The following is a 27,356-nucleotide window of genomic DNA, read 5'->3' as shown; positions in this document are numbered from 1 at the left end:
ATGTGTGGCCACCCATGGTCCAACACCATTGTGAAGTTTGCTGACGACACAGTGGTGTTGGGTGCCATCTCCAACAACGATGAGACGGCCTACATGGATGAAGTGAAGATCTGGCATCGTGGTTCCAGGACAACCACCTCCAGCTGAACGTCAGCAAGACCAAGGAGCTGGTGGTGGACTTCAGAAGGGGTCAGCACAGAGACTACAAGCCCATTATCATCATGGAGCTCCAGTGGAGAGGGTGGCAGTCCTTCAAGTATCTTGGTGTCCCACATCTCCCAGACCTGACATGGGCTGCCCACTTCAGGTCCAGACCAAAAAGCTCTAGGCAGCGCCTGTATCACCTACGACAACTGAGGAAGTTCAGGTCTCTCCAAAGATCCTCAGGATTTCTATACAGGCGCTGTGGAGAGCATCCTCACACAGAACATGACATCTGGGTTGGGAACAGCTGTGTGAAGGACCAAAAAGCTCTCCAAGAGTGATCCGTACAGCAGAACGCTGCTGCAGGATTGCTCTCCCCCCGCTTCAGGACACCTACACCAGGAGATGCCGGACTAGAGCAGCGCAGATACTGAAGGACCCGTCCCATCCTGGCAACAAACTGTTCCAATTCTGCAATCTGGTAAAGAGGTTCCGCATCTTCCGGGCAAGGACAGGAGAGACTCAAGAGGAGCTTCTATCCCCAAGCCATCCGTGCCCTAAACACACACACCCGCCCGCTCACATCATCTATAATTGACGAGTCAGGACTCTTCCAGACACTAAACCAAGGCACAATGTACATTTCAATTCCTAATTTTAAATATGTTAATTGTCTATCCTGTAAAATAGTCAGATGTCATTCATATTAAGTACAGAATTCACCTGGCTTGCTGCTACTACTGCACATTCACCCAATGTATATACTAATATATATATTATATATATATATATATATAATGTTTTTCTCTACACCCCCCCCCAATTTTTTGCACATGTCGAGGAGCGTGTCAGGCTACATTTCACTGTGTGTTAACTGTATAACTAGCATGTGACAAATAAAGAACCTTGAACCTTCCTGGCCATCCAGTTGTAGATGTCAGTGAAACGTGTTGGGAAGTCAACGTTGGAGAATCGTAACATTTTATTTTACTGTATAATCTGCAGATTCTGACAGAAATCTGCAACTATCCTTTGAAGCACCGCTCCTCTAAAAAGCAATAAGGATCATTATTAGGTTATCTACATATTATGTAAAAACAAAATAACTAAAGCAAAATTGGGAAACGTAAAGCCGAAGTCTTTTATATAAGGCCATCAGTCAAACAATATTGTTTGCTCTGGGTCTAACAGAGCACGTTGTGTGTGACACTTCTTTTGCGCATGCGGGCCGCTTTGAGGGTTCACACTAGAGCGCGTTGGCTGTCGATTTTATATTTGTAGTGTGAACGAGCAGACAAAAAATCGGATTGATCAAACAATCGGAATTGAGCATTAAGACCTGCAGTGTGAACGTAGCCTAATTCAGTCAGTACGCTGAAAAAGTGTAATGGAAATGTGTTCATCTGTTAGAATATACACGTTAATAATGAATGTAACCTGAAGAGATCTCACTTAAAACAGTACTCATATATGTCTTGTTATGTGTAACTTTGGTAAGCACAGATCTTTTAGAGCACTTAGCACCAGGTTGTGGAATGCTTGGCCTCATTACGTGCCTTGATGCATTTATTCTTTTAAATAGCAGCTTAAGACTCTATTTAGACCTGCATTATGTTTTTATGTAAATGTGTTTTATATTATTTTGAAGCACTTTGTGATCGTCTCCTGTGAAGAGTGCATATAAAACAATAAAGTAAAGTAGTTTTGTGATTCGCAAGTAAATCTGGACTATCAATAATTTAAAATTGCTAAAGTCAGTGAAGATGTTAAATAAAGCTATGTGCGCTAAGCAATTATTTATATCTTATATGCAGTGGTAAGGGAGCTTTACTGCTTTAAGGCTTTTCAATGCATAGGTCAGCTTGTATGCCTTCTGAAAAAACAATTTCCACAGAACTAAACAACAGAGGAATGAGTCTGTTGTTTAGGTCAGAAAATCACAGAATGACTGAAAAAAAAAACATCTCCTTAAAAAATATCAACTTTCATCAGCACATTCTTTGGGTTGTCAATGAGCTGACTGGTGCAGACCCATACCAACCGTGGCCAAATTCGAACACTAAACAGAAAGAGCTGAAGAGCTGCGACAGGGCTGAGAGGAAGGGACTTCAGTGGCAATGATCAGTTTCTCATAGAGACTGGAGCGACGCAGGCAGCGACCAGAACACCAGGCCATGGCTCTACTGAACGGGTCACTCTATCACCATAATGCCGTTTTCTTATGTTCTCCTTTCACTCTCTTTTTCCCCTGATTTAACAGAATTGTCTGCATAGGACAATTCTGTCACAGCTGGCCGAGGCGAGCCGTGTGGTGTTGGAGGAAAGGAGGACTCAGTTCGAGTGATGTTTATTTACAGGGTGGTGTAGTGGCAAACAGGCAGTGAGGGATGACAGGGAACTAAAGAAACCTAACTGGAAAAAAAAAAATAACAAACCTGAGAACATATGAAACGGGGAGGAGCGGGAGAGCGACACAGACAGGGAACAGGACACCGTGGAACACAGACGAACCAGCAACAAGCAGGAGAACACACAGGGCTTAAATGCACACAGCAGGTACTCAGGGGGAGAGAGACAGGAGGGCAACACACCTGGAAAAGTCAGAGCTGATGGGACAGGGAAACGTAAACTGAACACGCTCACACGAGACAGGGACCTTCAGAATAAAACAGGAAACCAGACACAGAGAACCAGACAAGGACGCTGACTAACATAAACAGATTCACAAAACAGACAGTGTGACGCCATAGACAGACAGAACACGAAGTGGGACCAGGGTAAGCACAGAACAGAAACCTAACAAATGGCAAATCATAACAGAATACCTACTCAGGATGAAACAAAGCAATAAGAAACACAAAACACTGAGTTGGCAGACTCAGGACATGACACAGACATTAAACAATACTGGGGTCACCGGTCTCTCGCTGATGACGTCACTGTCCTCTGTAGTCAGGCGGTAGATAGCATTAGCCGCCTGGCTAACCTCGAAACGGGCGTAGAACTGATTCAGCTCGTTGGTGAATGCAGAGTCAGCGGTGATCAGCGCAGTGTCCCTGGCTTTGTAGTCCGTAATGGTGCGTAGTCCGTGCCACATACTCCGTGTGTCGCCCTGGTGGAAGCGGGACTCCACACGTTCCCGGTACCGGCATTTGGCATCTCTCACCGCGCGCCGCACGCCGTATGAGGCCGCTTTGTAGGCGCTCATATCGCCAGTGGCGAGACCCGCGTTGTAGGAGGCGGTCCTGGCGTTTACTGCAGTGCGGATCGATCTGTCCATCCACGGTTTCTGGTTTGGGAATGTGGTGACTCTCGCAGTGGGGATAATCTCCTCCGCTAGCATATTGACGAAGCATACTGCTACTTCCGTAAACTCGTTGATGTCGACTGCGCATGCTCTGAACATGTCCCAGTCGACGTCGTTGAGTGCGTCCTGTAGTGTAGCTTCTGATTGGGCAGTCCACCGTTTTACCTCCCTCGTGGTTACTTCTTCCCTCCATATGCTTCAGAAAGTGTTCACGATGTCTTCTCCAGCGCTGATAATTGGCGTCTGTCTTGTGTCAGTGACGTAAAAAACGGATTTAATGCGACTTGACCGTTCAAACAGCAGTCGCTTTCTAAAACATCGGATATGTATCAGATTCAGTACCACATACGAAAGTGACCCAGATCGGATTTGAAAATATCGGATTTGTGCCGTTCACACTGTCACACCATGATCGGATATGTGTCGCATAGGGTCAAAAAAATCGGATTTGATGCGCTTTCGCCTGCAGTGTGAACATAGCCTTTTGACTCACTGAAAAACCCCAAAAAAGGTTAATTTTTGTTTAATCCTGCTCGTCTGTGGCGTCTGCTTTGGATTACTGTATGCAAGTGTCTTAAGATGGGAAGTCAAGTACAGATATATACATTTTTTACTTGAGTACAGTACTTAATTAAATGTGTTTAAGGCCTTTTGTAACAGAGAAAGTTCCTTTTCTGCTGGCAGTCGCTTATGCCGAAGAGTGCAGTACAGTTCTTTTCGAGGACGCCACAGAAGCCGTCATTCAAAATGAGACTGCATTTGAACGCTGCTGCTTTGTGTACTGAAGGAATTGTAGAACAATTTAAATGACTTGTAGGATAGCATGCCAATGCTATCAATCTATTTCATTAAGGACATTGGTGGCAGGTTTTGAATCAACTTCTGAATCACCACTGGTGTCTTTTTAGTCTTGATCTAAATGGATCATAACCAGAGTGAATTTCAAAGCTTCCCTGCCAACATCTGCCAAGGTGAGTGGTGTTGTTTACTTTATAAACAGATGTAATGAGTCAAACAGAGCAAGGCACTGCATGAATGGCAATTCAATTCAATTTTATTTATATAGCGCCAAATCACAACAAAAGTCGCCTCAAGGCGCTTCATAGATACAGAAAAACCCAACAATCATATGACCCCCTATGAGCAAGCACTTTGGCGACAGTGGGAAGGAAAAACTCCCTTTTAACAGGAAGAAACCTCCGGCAGAACCAGGCTCAGGGAGAGGCGGGGCCATCTGCTGCGACCGGTTGGGGTGAGAGAAGGAAGACAGGATAAAGACATGCTGTGGAAGAAAGACAGAGGTTAATAACAGATATGATTCAATGCAGAGAGGTCTATTAATACATAGTGAGTGAGAAAGGTGACTGGAAAGGAAAAACTCAATGCATCATGGGAATCCCCGGCAGCCTACGTCTATTGCAGCATAACTGAGGGAGGATTCAGGGTCACCTGGTCCAGCCCTAACTATATGCTTTAGCAAAAAGGAAAGTTTGAAGCCTAATCTTAAAAGTAGAGATAGTGTCTGTCTCCCGAATCCAAACTGGAAGCTGGTTCCACAGAAGAGGGGCCTGAAAACTGAAGGCTCTCCCTCCCATTCTACTTTTAAATACTCTAGGAACAACAAGTAGGCCTGCAGAGCGAGAGCGAAGCGCTCTAATAGGGTGATATGGTACTACAAGGTCATTGAGATAAGATGGGGCCTGATTATTTAAGACCTTGTATGTGAGGAGCAGGATTTTGAATTCAATTCTGGATTTAACAGGAAGCCAATGAAGGGAAGCCAAAACAGGAGAAATATGCTCTCTTTTTCTAGTCCCTGTCAGGACTCTTGCTGCAGCATTTTGGATTAGCTGAAGGCTTTTCAGTGAGTTTTTTGGACATCCTGATAATAATGAATTACAGTCGTCCAGCCTGGAAGTAATAAATGCATGAACTAGTTCTTCAGCGTCACTCTGAGACAGGATATTTCTAATTTTAGAATGGCAGAGGTGAAATAGCCATCTTCACCATGTGGGATCACAATGGTAACATATAGTGAAACTCTGACACTATATTTTTGACTCCTTAGATGTTACAAGATCAGACTTACTAGTAATTATGCAAATGTTTTTTGCACTTTGACCTGAAATCCATTTGAGACATTAGTGCTGACAGAGGGTCAGATTTACAGTATGCAGCAGTATTTTCCACCGCAGTGTTGACTATACTAGAGTTTCATGATGGCCCAAACCAGCTGCAACTTCAGCAAAGACGTTTTTTGTTAGACACTGTTACCTTAAAACAGTTTTCCCCCGGTTTGTAGATTCCTCAGGCCTCCAGAAAGAACACCGGGACTCAGCAGTCAATTCACAACACTTTTATTAATCCACACTTATTGATTACACCTTCTAGAAGGGAGATGTACAGGACCCCAGAATTCCTCTGCAGATCTCAACCCCTTTGTCTGTTTCACTCAGTTTTGTAGAAGTGACCCCATCCTAAAACCCCCCATGGTATGCTGCAGACCAGAGGTGGGACCAAGTCATTGTTTTGCAAGTCTCAAGTCAAGTCTCAAGTAATGTCAGGCAAGTCAGAGTCGAGTCTCAAGTCACTGGTGTAAAAGTCCGAGTCAAGTCACAAGTCTGAAATTTTGAATTTCAAGTCCTTTCGAGTCTTTAAAAAAAAAAAAAAAAAAAAAAAAAAAAAAAAAAACGAAAAAAGCATGTTGCAGTTATATGCTAAATGTAAATATTAGACCATGTAATTTTTAAATCTGTGTTTTTCTCAACACATGACAAAATAGTGAACTTAGAAAATATACACAAATTGTGAAATTGCACCTCTTTAAAATGCAGCTCAATTAAACCTAGCTCCAAGAATAATTTTCACCGACAGTTCTGAGATAAGCTGCATGTTATTCTTGGATGCGCTTGTAGGACTGGCTTTAAAATCGCATGACAAAAATATCATACATAAATAAATGATATTTTTTTTAAAATATCATTTTAAAAAAAAAAAAAAACTGCATCACCAACGTAGCCTGGAAAACATTTGCTAGTTAGATGAAGTCAGCTATCTCATCCTAGCATATTTATATGCATATTTATAATTATACGGTTCTTGGAGTGAGTGCATACACTCATGAAGTTTAGTAACTTCCGGTCACTGCAACAAGCCCAGGTACAGTTTACCGACGGATGGGTGCAGGACCTTGAAATGCACCGTGTAGAACGAAAGACCATCGTACGTATCATAAGTTTACCAGTCTCACAAATCGTCGTCATAAATACACATTCGTTAACCGTTTATTAATAGGACCTTTGAGCTCAATGGTAATTAATTAGCAGTGGAAATAATTTCTGGTAGCATCACAGAAATGTAGCAGTGACAATAATACTGTATGCTGTAATCGTACTGGGCAATTAGTGATACAAAACAACTGTTTTACCCTGTGAATAAAAGTATATGTTTTTGTCAGTGTACCATAATAACAGAAGCGAAACGCAATATTGTGTCAGGACAATTCACTATTTATGCACAATAAACACAATAAACAAAGGAGCATAGCGCGACAATTTCTGTTCAGCGCCAGACTTGCTTGTAACCTATATCACCAATTATGTTATGAAAATGACGCATTAACTACAACAGCAGACTGACCTGTGTGGAAATGCTTGGAGCAGACTAACCTGTGAGCTGGAGTGTTCTGGGACGTTATAATTGGTCTTTGAATGGCTGCAATCCAGGCCACCCGTCGCCTCTTTGTTACTTCGGAAACATGGCTCGAACAATTTCTCTTCAACGACGTAATCCGATAACAACCGATCTCTTTACCTGTCGGCTTCCCGTGGCTGTCATGCGACCGGCTATTGCCGGTCTTGACATGTTTGTGTTTCTTTTTATCGCTGTATAACTGATTTTAATTGAAAGCCTGCGTGCGCTAGTACCGCTTGCCACTAGTTCCCAGAATCCTTTGCGGTTCTACCCGTGAATGACGTCGCATTTTCAATCTCTATATAATATGCATGTTAAATTTTATATTTGGGGTAAAATATCAAGTCTTTTCAAGTAAACCGGTTCAAGTCCAATTCAAGTCCCAAGTCATTGGTGTAAAAGTCCAAGTCAAGTCACAAGTCTTAGAACATTTTTTCAAGTCAAGTCTAAAGTCATAAAATTAATGACTCGAGTCTGACTCGAGTCCAAGTCATGTGACTCGAGTCCACACCTCTGCTGCAGACTCTGTGTTTGTGTGTATGCACCAGCCTGTGAATGCCTGTGTGTGCGCGTACCCGTATGTCTATGTGAGTGCACGTAAGTGAGTGTGCATGTAGGTGTGTCTCTATGTAAGTCTCTCCCCGTTTCGTATGTTCTCAGGTTTGTTATTTAGTTTTTCCAGTTAGGTTTCTTTAGTTCCCTATCATCCCTCGCTGCCTGTTTGCCACTACACCACCCTCTAAATAAACATCACTCGAATCGTCAGTCATCGCCTGCATTTTGAGTCCTCCTTTCCTCCAACACCACGCGGCTCCCCTCGGCAGCCGTGACAGTCTGTAGGTTGCCAGTTCCTTTGTCTCATTGACCCAGACCTTATCACTCCCAAACGGGTCCGCGGGTGGAGAACAGCTTCAGCTGTCCCCACATTGGTGACTGGGATGTAGGCAACGCCCTTATCCACCTGGACCAAACATGGAGAGGCCAGCAACCCAACTGGCAACCCAGACTCAGAAGGCTCAAAAAGCACAACCTGACCTGACAACTGCTGAAAACAGGTGGTAGCCACCAGCTGCATGACGCCACCAGGTATCCGCACAGCCCGCGGGCCCTGTACCTTAACGGTACCAACAGGGTCCTCTGGGGCTTGGGCTGCAGACTGGTGACACTGATGTAAGGCCTCCAAAACTGGTCTCGGAGCAACACCTCTGCGTTACGCATACCATCAGGTGCACTTTGTTTTACTTGCTCCATCAGAGCCATTAGCGCTAAGGAAAAGTGCTGCAAAGTCTCTCCCTCCCGCTGTCTCCTCGAAAAGAAAGCCTGCTGCAGAGTGACATAGGACTGCGCATTACCATACAGTTCCTTTAAAATGGTCAACACCCGAGCAGGATCCCCTCGCTCTAAATTAGGGCGAAATTTGATCTCCTCCCCTGCTTCTCCCTCTAAATGGTCAAAAATAAAGAAAGCTTGATCAGCAACAGACAGGTGCCGGGCACGCATGCACGCTTGAACCTCTTCGACCCATTCAGCTATATTGATGCCCGTTCTGCCATTGAACATGGGACATTTACGGTCCCTAGGCACCACCACCAAACGCTCTGTAACGGCGGCCTGGCTACCAACATTTGGTATGCAACCAGCTGGTACGAAGGAGGACGACGCGGCACCACCACCAGACTCGAGCACAGCGCCCCCATCCCGGCGCAATTGCTCATTATCTGCCTTTAACTGCGCTACCAAGTCTCCAAGTTGCTGCAATTCTTCCTCCATAATAAATTTTGACCAAAAAAAGGAAAATTAAATCAGCAAGGTGCTAAAATCCTATTACTCTTCCTCCTACCTGGATACTGCTGTCTTGTCTATAATCACACTCTAAAACAAATAGAGCCTTCAAACAGGTGAACTGTGATCTTTGCAAAAAAACAAAACAAAAACTATTTACAAGACCAAACATCTACCTCAAATGTGCATCCTGTCGACCAACGCCAATTATGTGACCAAGTGGTCGGCGGGGTTATAAAAGAATTAATAAAATGACAACGCCACCTGGGGGAATTCTAGCCCCCAGGAAATATGAACTTAAAAAAAAACAAACAACGTTTGCACAGGTTCAGGGATGCACACTGAGGCCGGCTCAATGTATTAACACCATTTTATTTATTAAAAAAAATAAAAACAAAACAACAAAGACAGCGCACTAAATGTCTAAAATAGTGTCCCAAATTACAAAAAAAATAAACATACAACTGTGACTTACCAGCAGCGGTGGACCAAAAGAAAACCACACAAAAAAACCCACTATAGTCTATTAACCTGGTGCTGTACAACAAAAGTGTGGAAAACCACCCGCCTAAGGTCCCACGGCCGCTGGTAGATCCTCAGTTCACTGAAATAAAAGCACAAGATATACACATTAAACAGGATAAAAAAAACAAAAAACAAAACATGGGACATAAAGGCTCTCTATATACTAAAAAAAAGAAATTAAAAGGAAAACTGAGACCCACATACACACCACAGAGCACAGATTGGAAACACTCGTGCTCTGCGAGCCAGCCCACAGATGGTGCTGGTTCCAATTGTCCGTAGCCCTACTCAGTCTCGCGCAGCTCTCCACAACTGGGAGAGGGAAAGGGAGAGATGGTACCAGTTTTTGTAACACCAGCCCAATATGCAGCTGAAGATCGCCTCGACCAGCCGCGAAAGCTGGAGTAAAACGATAGTCCAAAAAGGGGCTTAACGTGAGACCCGAAGCCCCCAGGGGCGAGGAGAGGCCAGCAGCAGGAACAAAACTGGACGGCCAACAGATCGGAACACAAGATAAAACAGGGCAAGACAAGACAGCAGCTAGGCAGGCGTCTCGACTCTTTGCTTAAAATCAGGCAGTTGGTCCCTGAGGAGGTGCGACTGCGGTCAAGTGAGCCCTCACTTACGAAGTCACAGTCAAGCTAGCCGCACCGCCAGCCGCACCGAAAATGTGGTTGCACTACTCTTACGTATATTACGGTATGGGTGAAGACCGGCTTAGAAACGCAGTGTTTTGTGTCCTGACACTATTTTACTTCACAATCCACTCCCATTTTTAGTGTATCTCCACTTTCCCCCCTGTGATCCACAGCCCAAAATTACTGTATGATTCAGAGAAAATTAACAATAAAATTTACCCAATTTACTCAACTGTACTTTTAATGTCCTCATCTTTGAGCTCAGATTACAGGAAAACTGTAAGAGGTGACGCAGATATTTCACTGGATTATGACTCTGGGTGACCCCCACTCTGCACCCTGTGATCCACAGCAAAAATTACTGTACGGTTTTTGAGAAAATTGATAGTAAACTTTGCACAATTTACTCTACTGTACTCTATATATTCTCATCTTTGAGCTCAGATTACAGGAAAACTGTAAGAGGTGACGCAGATATCTCACTGGATTCTGACTCTGGGTGACCCCCACTCTGCACCCTGTGATCCACAGCCAAAATTACTGTACGGTTTTTGAGAAAATTCATAGCAAAATCTTCCCATTTTGCTTTACTGTACTCTACATATTCTCATCTTTGAGCTCAGATTACAGGAAAACTGTAAGAGGTGACGCAGATATCTCACTGGATTATGACTCTGGGTGACCCCCACTCTTCACCCTGTGATCCACAGCCAAAATTACTGTACAGTTTTTGAGAAAATTGATAGTAAACTTTGCACAATTTACTCTACTGTACTCTATATATCTCATCTTTGAGCTCAGATTACAGGAAAACTGTAAGAGGTGACGCAGATATTTCAACTGGATTATGACTCTGGGTGACCCCCACTCTGAACCCTGTCATCCACAGCAAAAATTACTGTACGGTTTTTGAGAAAATTGATAGTAAAATCTTCCCATTTTGCTTTACTATACTCTACATATTCTCATCTTTAACCTCAGATTACAGGAAAACTGTAAGAGGTGACGCAGATATTTCACTGGATTATGACTCTGGTGACCCCCACTCTGCAACCTGTGATCCACAGCCAAAATTACTGTACAGTTTTTGAGAAAATTGATAGTAAACTTTGCACAATTTACTCTACTGTACTCTATATATCCTCATCTTTGAGCTCAGATTACAGGAAAACTGTAAGAGGTGACGCAGATATTTCACTGGATTATGACTCTGGGTGACCCCCACTCTGAACCCTGTCATCCACAGCAAAAATTACTGTACGGTTTTTGAGAAAATTGATAGTAAAATCTTCCCATTTTGCTTTACTATACTCTACATATTCTCATCTTTAACCTCAGATTACAGGAAAACTGTAAGAGGTGACGCAGATATTTCACTGGATTATGACTCTGGGTGACCCCCACTCTGCACCCTGTGATCCACAGCCAAAATTACTGTACGGTTTTTGAGAAAATTGATAGTAAACTTTGCACAATTTACTCTACTATACTCTATATATCCTCATCTTTGAGCTCAGATTACAGGAAAACTGTAAGAGGTGACGCAGATATTTCACTGGATTATGACTCTGGGTGACCCCCACTCTGAACCCTGTCATCCACAGCAAAAATTACTGTACGGTTTTTGAGAAAATTGATAGTAAAATCTTCCCATTTTGCTTTACTATACTCTACATATTCTCATCTTTAACCTCAGATTACAGGAAAACTGTAAGAGGTGACGCAGATATTTCACTGGATTATGACTCTGGGTGACCCCCACTCTGCACCCTGTGATCCACAGCCAAAATTACTGTACAGTTTTTGAGAAAATTGATAGTAAACTTTGCACAATTTACTCTACTGTACTCTATATATCCTCATCTTTGAGCTCAGATTACAGGAAAACTGTAAGAGGTGACGCAGATATTTCACTGGATTATGACTCTGGGTGACCCCCACTCTGAACCCTGTCATCCACAGCAAAAATTACTGTACGGTTTTTGAGAAAATTGATAGTAAAATCTTCCCATTTTGCTTTACTATACTCTACATATTCTCATCTTTAACCTCAGATTACAGGAAAACTGTAAGAGGTGACGCAGATATTTCACTGGATTATGACTCTGGGTGACCCCCACTCTGCACCCTGTGATCCACAGCCAAAATTACTGTACAGTTTTTGAGAAAATTGATAGTAAACTTTGCACAATTTACTCTACTGTACTCTATATATTCTCATCTTTGAGCTCAGATTACAGGAAAACTGTAAGAGGTGACGCAGATATCTCACTGGATTCTGACTCTGGGTGACCCCCACTCTGCACCCTGTCATCCACAGCAAAAATTACTGTACGGTTTTTGAGAAAAATTGATAGTAAAATCTTCCCATTTTGCTTTACTATACTCTACATATTCTCATCTTTAACCTCAGATTACAGGAAAACTGTAAGAGGTGACGCAGATATTTCACTGGATTCTGACTCTGGGTGATCCCCACTCTTCACCCTGTGATCCACAGCCAAAATTACTGTACGGTTTTTGAGAAAATTGATAGTAAACTTTGCACAATTTACTCTACTGTACTCTATATATTCTCATCTTTGAGCTCAGATTAAAGGAAAACTGTAAGAGGTGACGCAGATATTTCACTGGATTCTGACTCTGGGTGACCCCCACTCTTCACCCTGTGATCCACAGCCAAAATTACTGTACAGTTTTTGAGAAAATTGATAGTAAAATCTTCCCATTTTGCTTTACTGTACTCTACATATTGACATCTTTGAGCTCCGATTACAGGAAAACTATAAGAGGTGACGCAGATATTTCACTGGATTATGACTCTAGGCCGTCGCCACTCTTCACCCTGTGATCCACAGCCAAAATTACTGTACGGTTTTTGAGAAAATTGATAGTAAACTTTGTACAATTTACTCTACTGTACTTTTAATAACCTCATCTTTGAGCTCAGATTACAGGAAAACTGTAAGAGGTGACGCAGATATTCCACTGGATTATGACTCTGGGTGACCGCCACTCTTCACACTGTCATCTACAGCCAATATTACTGTACGGTTTTTGAGAAAATTGATAGTAAACTTTGCACAATTTACTCTACTGTACTCTATATATTCTCATCTTTGAGCTCAGATTACAGGAAAACTGTAAGAGGTGACACAGATATTTCACTGGATTATGACTCTGGGTGACCCCCACTCTGCACCCTGTCATCCACAGCCAAATATACTGTACGGTTTCTGAGATTGCTTTGTTGACAGAGTATCACAAAGGCTAAGAAAATCTACTGCCTAAAATAATATCAAATTTATACAACAAATTACAAAATTGCCACATCTGCTGTTATTGCCATGTGTTAGAGCATTTTTTTAGTCATAGAAAATACATATCATTGAAATATCATCAGTAAAAGAAATACTCCCACTATGTAAGACATGTTTTTAAATTCAGTTAATAAATATTGTATCAAGTCTGTACAGATGTTTAAAGGCATAATGCAAAGCATGTTTGTTTCTTATGGCTTACAAATGTGTTTGCCTTTAACATAATTTATATTTCATTTATACAGTTTCACAGACGAAACAATAAAATCGGTTTCCTGAACTGTTCTTCATGGCCCAAATTTTGAATCCTTTTGAGAGTGATGCATTATCCATGATGGTGGGAAATTTGTTCATCGATCTCTGACCCTCGCTGACTATGACGCCTCGTAATTCTGCTTCCAGCCTTGCTGATTAATTTGTTCTTCCTTTTGGCATCCCTGTCACTGATGCTGTCACCAGTTGTACACAACATCTCTGTTTGTCCACCAGTCTAATCTGTAATTCAGGTGAACCCAGAATTACATGTGTCTTTGTAATGTTTCAAAGAATATACATTATATGTTGATGGGCATTGTCACACTTTTCTTTCCTTTATAAGTAAGAATCTCTATGGTTTTAATGACAATTCATATACAGATTGTGGAGGACATGTAATTCAACACTCAAAAAAGTTCCTCATCAGCAGACTGTAGTACAATTTTAGCCCACCGTTAATAAACCCATCCAATGCAGGGTTATCAGAGAAATTATGCAAATGTTATGTTTGTATGTACTGGTAATCTATTTATCATTTATCATGATTCCTGCTCTGATGATTACTTTCTTCTACTTCTGTAATTTTAATAGATAAAGGATGTTGAACATTAAGCTCCAAACAGGATGAATGAGGAAGACCACAGAGGAGAATCATGTATGTAGTAAAAGAATACATGCAGTTGGGTTTTTTTCATGGTGGAGGAGCAACTTCTGATACTATCTTAAAGAAAAAACACATCAAATTGAAGAGTAAAAATAATGACAACAATATGTCTACATTTTTTTATTAATTTCTTAAAGTAAATGCAGTCTTGTCATGGTCAGAGTTGCCCACTCATATTTAACTAATTCAAATACAATTACTGCATATCAATGCTTATGTTCTAATAAAAGGCATTGTTTAATACTTCTTCCATGACAACCCAAATAAATCAATGATAGGGAAACGGGAAGATTAGTCATCAGGCAAGGTTTACTGTTCATTTACCATGCCCTGATAACAGCAAGCTTAACAAAAGAAAAATGTTGGGGACGAGAACCGGGCGGCTGAGCCAGATCAAAGACATTACTAAAACAAAAAGACGCCAACAGCTTCCCTAAAGTGGAAATAAAATAATATGCAAAACAAAAGGCCTGTGTACCTGCTTGACACATAAGGTCAGTCACAGGACACAAAAGTGTCATCATCTGCCTAACCCAGTGTTTTTAACACTTAAAGCTCAGTTGAATGTGTTTGGGGTACCCCGATCTTATCTGTTCAGCCTCACACCCAAACACTCTATTCACACACACAGACACCTACTAACAAAAGCTCAAAGACAGTCTGAAGCCAACCTGCTGGCCTGGGAGCTGGTTTTTTGAAATTATCCCAGGCAAGCGATTGGTGTACTGTTCCCCAGATCAGCCAATAGAGACGTTCCAATTACCTTTGTATTGAGTGTATTGAGTATTGAATGAGGCTTGACACCTGAAAGACAAGAGTAAGAGAAAACAAAGAGCTGGGTACCATGGCATGTAACAGATGTTGTTCCATGCTCATTTTTGATTGTCTCAGTAAATATGTTACCTGCAAAAACATTGAAAATCTAATTCAACTCACTAGTTCAATAGAAAATAATATTTTCCTTCTTGTTCGTTAATTTTCACGTCACTCTAAGTAATAGTAGTCTTAGAAGTATAAAAACAACTTTCAATTCTCATAATTTATATGAAAGTCTTTAATCACATCTTTTATACATGAAATAACAAGGTCGTACATTGCCTTAACATTTTTTCGTTTTTGCTTCATTATTAGAATTAAATTAGTATTATTTGTTAATTCACTGCAAACTGATGTGTGGGACAAGAGTCACATGACATATAGCCAACCCACTTTTGATCATTTGGTATTTATTGAGTCGTTGCGTCACACGGACAGATAACGTAGCTTTCATTGCGACAGGAAACGGTTATATGTGGTTACACTGTCATTACATATAATTATTATTAGTACACTGAACTTTTCATCGAGGCCTACGTGGACAAAGGTTTTCGGTTTACCCACCAACAATAAAATGGAAAAGGTGAGTAATTAACACTCACCAAAATGGGACTATTAACAAGAAACGAGAACATTCTAGCCATTTAATGCCAGTTATTTTCCTCAGTCTAATTAGAGAAAATTGTTTTAGATTGTTTGTGCTTTGTATATAGTCTTCGTCCAGAAATGTGTCTAAAATCATAATTTTTAGAATTTGAAAACCTCAATAATATTGATATACTAACCAATAGAGAGCATATATAGAAATATAACATATACCGAAGATTAGATTTTGTACTCTTAGGCGTACATTTAAAAGTAACACCCTCCAGTTAAGCTTGGTGAAAACTCCTCAGTCCTTTGACTTTTGATGTTGTATCTTTTCTTAAATATATATATTCATTGAGAAAAAGAAGTGATAACACATTGAGATAATTGAAAAATACATAGCATTTTGTAGTACGAACAAATACGTTAAAACAAAATCAATGTTTGGTTGCATTACTTGTAAAAAAAAAACAAAACAGAATAAGTAACACTGTTCACCATGATAAATAACTCATCTTACAAAAATGTTTTTGTCACATAAGGTCATAAATTCTCTCTTAAGCAACGATTTGCACTGGGTATTACCAGAATTTAATCTTTCATTGGCTTGACACAATGACTGTTTCAAGTCATGGTGATTGTGATAATGATTGTAAAGTCCGTTCAGAGCAACGGTCTTTAACAGCTTGTTTTTGTGTTTGAGGAGACACTCAAAATGTATATGTAACATAGTATAACATTATTAATATTAATAAATCAATTAGGGAATGTGTATTACACACAGTGAATTATTGCTTGTGTTTTTTAACTATAGTGTTAATTACAGTAATTTGCACTGTGAATTTTAAAATTTAGAACTTAGAGATAGTTTATTAGCAAATAAACATTAACAAGGGCTGTGTTAGTTAGCGCTTGTATGTCCAAAAATCTAAATGCTACCTGTTTTGTTGTTGGCACAGAAAAAGTCACCAAAAAGATTTTTTCGCATCATGCACTAGAGTGTGGGTACTTGGAGTGCCCCAAAATGTTTTCTGAAGTCTATTAAACTTAAATGAAGAGTTCACATTTCATATGTTATTGTTGATCAGTATTGCAAGGTTGATCTCAGGATAATAGATATGTTCATATGGTTTGTTTTTCTTTGTATTAATTTAAATTTGTCTCAAAATTTCAGGACCTGCACCTTTTTCAGTTTTTGGAAAGGCAAGTAATTTAAAAAAAAAAAAGTGATAATAATATACATTGTTCAATCTGTATCACTTACAGCACAATAAAGGTATGATGTGTTAATGTCACTGTTCTCTTTTACATTAAAAGGCACGGACAATTTCAAAACCCCTGCCAAATATATTAGAGGTCATTCACAAGTATGCTGAACCCGGGACCAGTCTAAAGACCTACAGTGTTCACAAAGTGCATGGCTTTTGGGAAAATGTCTCAAGAGATTTGGGAGTGCCTAATACATGTCTTAATAGGAAAAAAATTCTCAAGGCAGTCCTGCAGTATGAAAAGGTAAGCAATGTTTTTTTTAGTATTTATATTTAGTCCATTTAAAAAATACTTAAAAAAAGAACAGATATTTCTTTGTTAGAACTTCCTGTAATAAAAATTATTATGCAAAAATCAAATATTTTTTACAGACCACATCAGGGGTAGAGGGTCCCTTGCTACAGACTGATTTTCCTACTGCAGAGACAACACTTGGAGATGATGTTCCTTCCATTGTAAGCAATGTGTCATACACTTACTGTCAGATTTAAAAATTTGAAGCCATCATGACAACCTTATCCAGCCATTGTAGTTATCCTGCTTTTTAGATACAAATAAAACAAATTCACTCCAAAATGTCATCTTGAAAATAATTTAAATCTTGAAACAGATTAATAATGAGTCATATGGAGAGCAAGAAAGTAGATTACAATAGACTTCACAGCAGGTAAACCCATATGAAAGCAAGCCACCAAACCATGAGGTGTAGAGCCTTAAGTACCCACAGGAGAGCCACACAAAGACCTGAGTGTGCAGTGTCACATCTGACCCCCATTTTAAATGAATAACCAACTCATCCTCCTGCTGCTGACTAACTTTTCACTCCATGTCTTCCACTCTTCTAATTTCTCCATTTGATCTTGTTATTGCCCAATCAAGTTCCAAAATCTGAATCAGAATATTACTTTATCATTTACAATAATTATAGTACTATATTCCTTTAATGAATATTTTTTCCCTTATAAAACCGTCATTACGTAGTGATTCTTTTCAAAATATTTTGTAACAATGTGTTTTAACAAAGACATACAGAAATTTCAGTCTAATTGTTATGTTTTAATTAATTTGTCATTCGTTAGAATGAGGAAGACGTTGTTGCGCCAAAGTCTCCACAAGCTGTAGGAAATGTACCTTTACCTTCAAGAAACGAGGTAATTATTTGTATTTTATTCAGTATTACATTGTGATGCTTTGGAAAAACATTAATTTGTAAATAAACGAAATCGCTTTCTCTTCCCAGGATGCACTTCAAAAAACTGCAGAGAGCGGCATCCATACCCCAGACACACAATCCCTCGAGAGTGACTCTAAATCTTCGTCTTCAAATGCAAATGCTAAGGTAATAACTTTCACTGTTTTTAATACACAACAGAGAAAGAAAACACAGAGTTTATATGTTTGTTAAACACTATCATGTAATTATTATATTAAAAATTTCAAGTTATTTTGAACAGTAATCCAAAGTTTAAATTTAAAGTTAAAATCTTTTTGTGATGATCTTTCGAGGTAAAATAAATATTTCTTAGTCATATTCACTTACTAAGACAAATTTACTGAGAGATTGTGAAACTTGTCCTATGGGTTCGTTAGTGAAATTGTAACATAATGATGCTGTTGGATTTTCATAGAGACACTGTAGTGACAAACATTGAAAGTGTTTATATATTTTTTAAAAATGTATATCTGAATGTTGCAGAGGAATGAATCAGATGAATCAGCTAAAGTCAACACAGACAGCAGCAGTTCTGAGGAAAAATTTTTCACATCTGGTTTGCCACAGCAGAAAACTTTCTTTTTCATAAATGAGAATGAATGGAAGGAGTTACGGCAACATCAGTCAGGAAGACTATTTAAAGGACTGCAGTGGACAAATATAATTGCCAGTGGAATCAGAACCCTTAATCCGTACTGCAGTTTTGGATTTCGGAGACACAGTGTGAAAAAACTCTCTTCAAGATCAAAGGCACCAGTTTTCAGGTGTATGGGGTACTGCAGATTTCAGGACTGCCCTGTCACTGTGGCTGTGGTGGTTTATGACGAAGAGACACTGAAAGCAGAAGTCGTTTTCAAAGGAGGTGAGGTCTGCCATAATAACAAAGAGCTGAAAAGGCGGCCTGTGCGTGCACAAGCACGTCAAAGTGCTGGAGAACTCCTCAAAAACAAATTACCAAGGAGCCTGTACTTGGAGTCTTTACAGAAAGTGCCACAAAAGGTGATCCAATCTGGCAACAGGGATGATGCTCCAACAAAAGAAGTCTTGAAAAACATTGCATGGTCTGAAAGAAAAGCCAGTAGAGCAGATCCCAACGAGTTGATTAGCTTACAAAAGATAATTCAACAGTATCAGGACACTGAAAAGGACGTACTGCAGAAGATTCTGATGCATCCAAAGGGCATAATGCTGTGGTCTAAGAAAACCTTGTCGGTTTTTCATCAAAGATGCAAAGAAGACATTGTGTACTTTGATGCCACTGGAAGTATAATAAGAAAAGAAAGTGCTGGAACGCCACCTTACTATGTGTATGAGTTGGTTGTCAGAAACCCATCCAAAGGTGCTTCTCCTCTTCCAGTTGCTACATATGTCACATGTGACCACACTACAGCCTCTGTGACATACTTCTTGCAGGCCTTTCAGACTGATCTGGTAAGAGCATTTGGTAATCGGGCCTACAACAGGCCTGTCATGTTCATGTGTGATGGATCCCTCGTACTCCTCCGATCCATTTCCATGACATTCTGCAGAACAAGTCTAGAGGATCTGCTGCAGAAGTACTATGTCTTACTCACTGGCCAGCATTCAGCACAGCAATTCAACATTCCCATTCTTCATTGATGTTTGAGCCATGTCATGAAAAATGCCAAGGACCTTTGTAAAAAAAACAGTAAGTACATTTATATCAATAATTTAAAAAGAATACAAGATTTGTAATGTAAAGGTCCTACTAACAGTGATTTCATTCGTTCCTTTTCCCAGCATTCCAGAGAACTACAGGCTTGGAATGCATGTGTTTGGGCTCCTTGCATGCTGTGATAACTTAAAAGACATGGATGATGTTGTCCATAGTGCAGCAATAGTGTTTTGCAGTCCTTGTAGTGGAAGGAACGTAACAAAACACTACAACAACTTGAAAATCCTTATGCAAAAACGGGGGACCCTGGATTTGGATGAAAAGACTGTGATTGCTGAAGATTACAAGGTTAGCTAAGATTTATTTTTTAAGTAACCATATTAATAACTTTTTTACTTGTGTCTGTCCCAAATGAATTAATGAATTCACATTATTTTAAAAATATATATTTTAAACCAAAATAACATTTTATATAATTAATTTTTATTTGGTTTGATAACTTGCTGAATACAGATATATATCTGTTTTACAGACTGACGTTCAGAATGCCCCCTTGAAGACCCATTTCCAGGCAATTGTTGACAATGCAACACTGGACTGTGAGGGCGAAAGAAACAGCTTTCATGCACCCAAATTTATTGCCGGTCTGGTAAATCACCTTCTATCACATGCAACTTTGTGGTCATCAATGATGCTCGGTACTTTTTTTTATTTGTTGTATTACTTTCTTAAATTGTCAGTTATTCATAAATGTAACTGTGCTAAATGTTGAATTATCTATTTTGATTATGTTTTTGAATTACTTGTATTCTCCTTAGGGGATCTTGGACGTCATGGTACTGGTCCTGCTTACCAGCAGCTCAGTAAACTCTATGATGACATTCAGCAATCCAAGAACCAGGTATCATAGCGAGAAGAATAAGTGAAAAAGAAACATAAATTGTACATAAATTTACAATCCATAGATACTGACTTAAACAATGTACTATTGCATTTAAGAATTTTACACAAGACAATAGGACCCAAGGAATCATGGAGAAAAGCCAGTGGGATTTGAAAAAAATCCGTATCCAGAGAAGGAGACTGACAAGGCTTGATGACTTTGTGGAAATTTATCAAAAAATGCACGACGCCCTCCTGCTTGAATATGCAGACAAGAAAAAATCAAGACAAAAGGTATGAATAACTTCCTAATAATGAAAAATGTGTTTCATACAACTAGAACAAGAAACTAAGAAAAAGTGAAAACATTTGGCTATGACTATAGAATTAAGAGATGATAAAATAAGTAAGCACTAAAAGTATGTATGTGTAATCAACAGTCTTTTCGCGTGGAAATGGAGAAATGGAAAGACAAACGCATTAAACGAAAAGGTGTGTACGTGTCACCGTTAGTGACAGAACTGCCACTGAAGAAAAAGAAAACTGAGGTAAGTCATCATGTTCCCATTATTTTCAATAATTAAACCTTGTGATGTCCTCCCGATTGCCATACTCCTTTTGTCCTCTGGGGTAAAGCGTCTGCTTTGACTATTTATAAAGCATGAATTATAAATTATCATCCGTCTCCATGTTTCAATGTTTGATCAAACTGTATTACAACTGATTACCTGAAATCTTTATGTGTTTTGACATTGTATTACACCTAGGCATGGGCCTTAGTGAACCCCCACTTTAATGCCAAAAAATGCATGTCCATAGGTGACATAAGTGCAGGAGGAAGCTCAGGTTTTTTGCTTTTTGCTGGTCACACCATGTACAGCTTCGTTTTCAGCAGTTGTAGGCCAAGCGCATTTGAATTAAACAAGCTTTCAAGGCTGATTATTGTCTTTTGGAGACCTACTGTATTAAGCACAGCTCGCGTGCCCTGACTGCAGGCAAGCAAGTTTGCAATCATACATTAGCATGTTCTCTGTACAGCTGGACCGGGCATCACATACTGCCCGTGTTTTTATCTCATAGTTCCTCTGTCCAACATTACATCCCAAGTAAACAGAGTCCTTTAAGGGGACTAGGCACTCATACACAGTCATATCAGTTCCTGTGTGGTACACCAACAGCAGGACAGATGCTCACTCGTTACATACGTCTCAAATCAGAACAAGTTTGTCTCATTCATGACCATATTCTTTTGTATATTATATTCTATTATATAAAGTCATTCAAAAATGTTATCTGTTAACAGGTAAAAGGGAAGAAGACTGTTCAAACCTTTAAACAGGAACAGCACCAACAATATGATGCTCATCAAAACCAGGTATTGTTAGAGATGTTTTTAATGTCTACATTTATCATTTGTGTGTTATTGTCATAAATGACTCTGAAAATTGACATGTGTCTATCTTTGTAGGATGAGCGCCAGGAACAAATAGCCGTTTGCCAAAAAATAGCAACATACATGGCTAATAAAGCATCGGTCACAGTATGGAAAGGAGATTTATGTGCCTTCAAAGTGGATGCAAATGTTAATGCAGCTAATGAAAGTCTCTCTCACATGGGTGGACTTGCAAAGGCACTGTCTGCTACTGGAGGACGCACTATCCAAGCAGAGAGTGATCTCTTCATTGCCAAAAATGGCAAATTACAGGCTGGACAAGTTGCAGTTACCACAGCAGGCAAACTACCTTGCATGAAGCTGATTCATTTGGTAGGCCCGTGTCTGCAGAATGACCCCACAGTGCACATGATAACCCATGCAAAGAACCTTTTAACTAAAGGTATTTTGAACGTCATGACATGTGCAGAAGAGCACAAATTTTCCTCTGTTGCCATTCCAGCAGTGAGCTCTGGAATATTCAACTTTCCAGTCTCAATTTGTGCTGATGTTCTAGTCAACACAATCAAAAAGTACATTGAACATAAGAACCCCACAAGTCCTCCATTTGAAATACACCTGGTAAACAACGATGATCCAACCGTGAAGGAAATGGAAAGGGCCTTCAAAGAGATCCTTTTGGAGCCACTCTCTGATGTCAGGAGGACAGTGAGTACACCCAATTTTTCCTTAATAAAAAAATTACTTAAAATGATCACAGCAGTAACAAATATTTTCTTTTAAATTCAACCCACTAATCAAGGGGCCAGAGGATTCTCCATCTACACTGGAAAGGACAGAGCACCTTGAGAGAAACACAACCGGTCCGACAAAGGACACTGCATCACAGGTGATGTTTCACAAACAAACTCTAATTCATTAACTATGTCATCTGTTTGAAAAACCAAGTTTGTTTGTACATATTTTTGTAATTATGTATTAGATTTTATTATATGTATGTGTTGATGAATGAAAAATAACAGACCACAGAAAAATTACAAATGTCAGTACAATAATAAATGTAACTTTTACATGTTACTGGCCTTAATATTATAAAACAACAGTAACTGACTCAATTTTTAATTTCTTAATGTAGTTTAACATCTCAAATAAATTACATTAAAATATATGTCAAATTTGGAGATGTTTTCATGTTGTTGCATTAGGTACATAAAATAATTTTAAAAATTAGATTTAAAACCGTTGTAATTGATTAAAATGAATGTTCTCATAAGAAGAATTATTTGAATTTAGTTACTGTTGTCTTGTTGAAACACAGGTCGCATATTTGTGGAAACGACAGGAAACGGAAGTTGTTGTTTCTGTGGTCCCATCTCAGATTAGAGGTAACAACTTTGTCATACGTCACAGTGAGTTCCTGACCCTTAGACCACACAGCTGGCTTGTTGGAGAGGTATGTAATCCAGTTATTTAAAAAAAAAAGAAAAGTACTGCATAAGGTTAACGTTAAAGCTGGGGCAGAACATTAGTTGTTCCCTACACATTCAGTAAGTACTGCTTTAGATCGACATTCCAGGCATATCCTCATGACTGAATACTGAGTATACGTAAGTAAAAAAAATCTTTATTAAAGATTGTATTCCAAAAATTTATCATGTTTACAAAGTAATAAAAGGTTATTTATTATACTCCTCAGGTCATTGAAAGTCTCCTGCACCACTGGGCCATTCGGCTAAATCAGGGGAATATCTACATTATGAACCACTACACGAGCGGTGTGATCCTCTATGGAGAGAGAGAACTAATCAGGAGACAAAGCTTGTCCAAGGTAAAAAAATTTTTAATATATTCTAGAATTAATTTTTTAAAACGTTAATTAATGTCTCGAAATGGAAAAAGTATTGTTGCAAATTTGTAATTAATTCCTAATATGTCACAGGTGAACTTTGACAACTACAGAGCCATTTTATCCTTTGTGAACATTGGAAATATACATTGGAAGTTTCTGGTTAGTACGAGCAGCATTTCTGTGAAAACAGTTTGTTTCAATAACACATTATTGATAATTTATGTATTTTTTATATTTATATATCTATCGCAGTACATAAATGCAGATGACAGCTGTCTGTATTTGGTCGATCCTTCAAGAAACTCTTTGGAGCAGGAAGAGTCCGACCGTGCAGCCAAAAGATTCCGGTAATTATGCGTTATTACATGTATATAATAACATGAAATATTAGAAAAGTGACAGGAGGACTTAGGAGGTCTTTTTCTAAAGGTGAATGTATGGTTGTAGATTAAAGTTTAATAAAATCTGTGGTTATCAGTTCTTTAAAGAATTTAAAAAAATAATTCAAAATTACTCACGTATGTAATTTTAAATAATAAAAAAACCCACTGACAGTGTTTAAGCAGTGATACATTTGAGACAGTTAACATTTGTAGATTTAAAAGAACATGTTAATAATTTTGATACTTCATCTAACATAATCTAGAGCACAGGGCTTTCTGACACACCATTAAAAACAGTGATATGTACTATATGTGTCTTTTTCTGTGTGACTTATCTTTCATTTGTATATAAATGTGATGTATGTTATGTTCACAAAGTGAATACTTCAAAATGAGGAGGACATGCTACAACAAAACAGACTGGGTGAATGTGAGACTTCGAGGAGGAGTACTGACACATCCATTTCAACGGGATGGTTCTAGCTGTGGAGTAATGGCATCATGGTATGGTACCATATTAACTCAATCATATTTTTTCTGTAAAATTAGATAAGAAGACGGTGGGGGGTGGGGAAGTTAAAATAATCTTAAAAGGTTAAATTGTGTAAACAGGAAGTGTAACATTTGCAGATGTTTCAATTAAATTTTTTTTTTTTTTATTTCAGATGGCCAAAGAAGTAATGGAAGCATTCCCAAATAAACCAGAAATGGCATTTTTGACGACAAAAAAAGAGATGGCCCAGGCACGAAGGACATTTGCACAGACAATACTTGAGGCCTCCGGTGTGTAATATCTTCTTCAAATGGACATATTTATTTGTGTCAAACTGATGAACACTAACATATATATATATGTTATGTCTTAGTATTTGACAGTGACAACAACTGTGCCATGTGTGCAACAGCGAAACCACCTAATCCAGGACCCTCCATCACTGACTGGGTATAGTATTTTTAAAAATAGTTTTATGTTATCTACAACAAAGTATTTGACTCTGTGTCTTTAAGGATTGTAATTGATTAAAACATAGAATTATTTATGGAATGTGTTTATGAAAGTTCATATGTTTTTGTTTACAGATCCAGTGTGATAACTGCAACCGCTGGTTCCATTCTGAATGCCTGGACATGACAAATGAACAGCTCAGCAATGCTCAGAAGACAGAGTGGAAGTGTGTGCTTTGTGTAACCTAATTCCACATGCAGTGAAAGCTACTTGAATAATCTGCTTATAGTTGTTATTGTTGTTTTGAGGAACACATGTGTAAAACACAATGTGTATAACATTCTTGCTTTGTGCACGTACTTTAAGTATTTCCTTTTTGATTTTTTGGGTTGATTTGTGTGATGACAGATAATGAATAACAATATATCTAAACTGTGTAGTAGTAATATGAGAAATCAGTAATCTGAGAAATGTAATTTCTCACCCTGACCGGTTGAGGCAGATGGCCGCCCCTCCCTGAGCCTGGTTCTGCCGGAGGTTTCTTCCTGTTAAAAGGGAGTTTTTCCTTCCCACTGTTGCTCATAGGGGGTCATATGATTGTTGGGTTTTTCTCTGTATGTATTATTGTAAGGTTTAACTTATTATGTAAGTGCCTTAAGTTGACTATTGTTGTGATTAAGCACTGAATAAATAATGTCTAAAACTAAAGTTGCTACTTGAGGTGGTGTGTGAATGACATTTTGAAAAATTTAAATTGTGTGTGGAAAGAAATTTCTTGTAGCAAATAATTCAATGAACTCATTTTGTTCGGTAATGGATTAGGATTTAATTTGATCAGAAATCCATACAGTAATTTTTGCTGTGGATGACAGGGTGCAGAGTGGGGGTCACCCAGAGTCATAATCCAGTGGAATATCTGCGTCACCTCTTACAGTTTTCCTTTAATCTGAGCTCAAAGATGAGAATATATAGAGTACAGTAGAGTAAATTGTGCAAAGTTTACTATCAATTTTCTCAAAATCCGTACAGTAATTTTTGCTGTGGATCACAGGGTGAAGAGTGGCGACAGCCTAGAGTCAGAATCCAGTGAAATATCTGTGTCACCTCTTACAGTTTTCCTGTAATCTGAGCTCAAAGATGAGGTTATTAAAAGTACAGTAAGCTAAAATTGTGCAAGATTTTACTATCAATTTTCTCAAAAACTGTACAGTAAATTTTTGCTGTGGATCACAGGGTGCAGAGTGGATGGTCCCTAGGGTCATAATCCAGTGAAATATCTGCGTCACCTCTTACTAGTTTTCCTGTAATCTGAGGTTAAAGATGAGAATATGTGGAGTACAGTAAAGCAAAATGGGAAGATTTTACTATCAATTTTCTCAAAAACCGTACAGTAATATTGGCTGTAGATGACAGTGTGAAGAGTGGGGGTCACCCAGAGTCATAATCCAGTGAAATATCTGTGTCACCTCTTACAGTTTTCCTGTAATCTGAGGTTAAAGATGAGAATATGTAGAGTATAGTAAAGCAAAATGGGAAGATTTTACTATCAATTTTCTCAAAAACCGTACAGTAATATTGGCTGTGGATGACAGGGTGAAGAGTGGCGACAGCCTAGAGTCAGAATCCAGTGAGATATCTGTGTCACCTCTTACAGTTTTTCCTGTAATCTGACTCAAAGATGAGAATATATAGAGTACAGTAAGAAATGGGAAGATTTTACTACATTTTCTCAAAAACCGTACAGTAATTTTGCTGTGGATAGCAGGGTGAAGGGTGGCGAACACCGAGATTCAGAATCCAGTGAAATATCTGCGTACACCTCTTACAGTTTTCCTGTAATCTGAGCTCAAAGATGAGAATATATAGGAGACAGTAGAAGTAAATTGTGAAAGTTTACTATCAATTTCTCAAAAACTGTACAGTAATTGTGGCTGTTTTTGGGATCGACAGGGGAGAAAGGAAGCTGAATAAACAAAACGGGGTGGGATTAGTGACGTGCATGGTAAAGTTGTTTCCGGGACAGAAAAACACTCGTTTTCTACGCCACCAGTCA

General features: G+C 39.1%; 1 protein-coding gene and 2 long non-coding RNA genes across 6 annotated transcripts; all 3 read left to right on the top strand.

Annotated features, from left to right (window-relative positions):
• The first annotated feature begins 1,544 nt into the window (after nucleotides 1-1,544).
• LOC120737713 (ADP-ribose glycohydrolase MACROD2-like) lies at nucleotides 1,545-24,763 on the top strand. Its single transcript, XM_040038537.1, has 19 exons — nucleotides 1,545-1,549; nucleotides 4,808-4,811; nucleotides 16,907-16,935; nucleotides 17,050-17,244; nucleotides 17,373-17,456; nucleotides 18,081-18,152; nucleotides 18,242-18,283; nucleotides 20,067-20,198; nucleotides 20,383-20,548; nucleotides 20,669-20,751; nucleotides 20,850-21,026; nucleotides 21,173-21,280; nucleotides 22,036-22,107; nucleotides 22,201-22,833; nucleotides 22,928-23,014; nucleotides 23,444-23,953; nucleotides 24,065-24,133; nucleotides 24,227-24,321; nucleotides 24,736-24,763. Exons 8-16 carry the CDS (start codon nucleotides 20,139-20,141, stop codon nucleotides 23,597-23,599), a joined length of 1,542 nt encoding a protein of 513 aa, XP_039894471.1. The 5' UTR covers nucleotides 1,545-1,549; nucleotides 4,808-4,811; nucleotides 16,907-16,935; nucleotides 17,050-17,244; nucleotides 17,373-17,456; nucleotides 18,081-18,152; nucleotides 18,242-18,283; nucleotides 20,067-20,138; the 3' UTR covers nucleotides 23,600-23,953; nucleotides 24,065-24,133; nucleotides 24,227-24,321; nucleotides 24,736-24,763.
• On the top strand, nucleotides 10,294-13,306 carry LOC120737714. 2 transcript variants are annotated; one of them, XR_005696817.1, is made up of 2 exons: nucleotides 10,294-10,375; nucleotides 12,882-13,306. It is a non-coding gene; the product is annotated as an uncharacterized LOC120737714 (long non-coding RNA). The 2 variants fall into 2 exon arrangements; XR_005696818.1 differs by lacking the exon at nucleotides 10,294-10,375 and adding an exon at nucleotides 12,618-12,702.
• A 233-nt stretch (nucleotides 24,764-24,996) lies between the features above and the next one.
• On the top strand, nucleotides 24,997-27,017 carry LOC120737715. Of its 3 annotated transcripts, none has more exons than XR_005696821.1 (4): nucleotides 24,997-25,140; nucleotides 25,224-25,300; nucleotides 25,438-26,445; nucleotides 26,987-27,017. It is a non-coding gene; the product is annotated as an uncharacterized LOC120737715 (long non-coding RNA). The 3 variants fall into 3 exon arrangements; XR_005696819.1 differs by lacking the exon at nucleotides 26,987-27,017 and adding an exon at nucleotides 26,629-26,901; XR_005696820.1 differs by lacking the exon at nucleotides 26,987-27,017 and adding an exon at nucleotides 26,808-26,832.
• The last annotated feature ends 339 nt before the right edge of the window (nucleotides 27,018-27,356 follow it).

This window comes from Simochromis diagramma, unplaced genomic scaffold (assembly GCF_900408965.1).
Source record: "Simochromis diagramma unplaced genomic scaffold, fSimDia1.1 OVJJ01000099.1, whole genome shotgun sequence".
Lineage (NCBI taxonomy): Eukaryota > Metazoa > Chordata > Actinopteri > Cichliformes > Cichlidae > Simochromis > Simochromis diagramma.
This window is presented reverse-complemented; position numbering and strand designations above follow the sequence as displayed.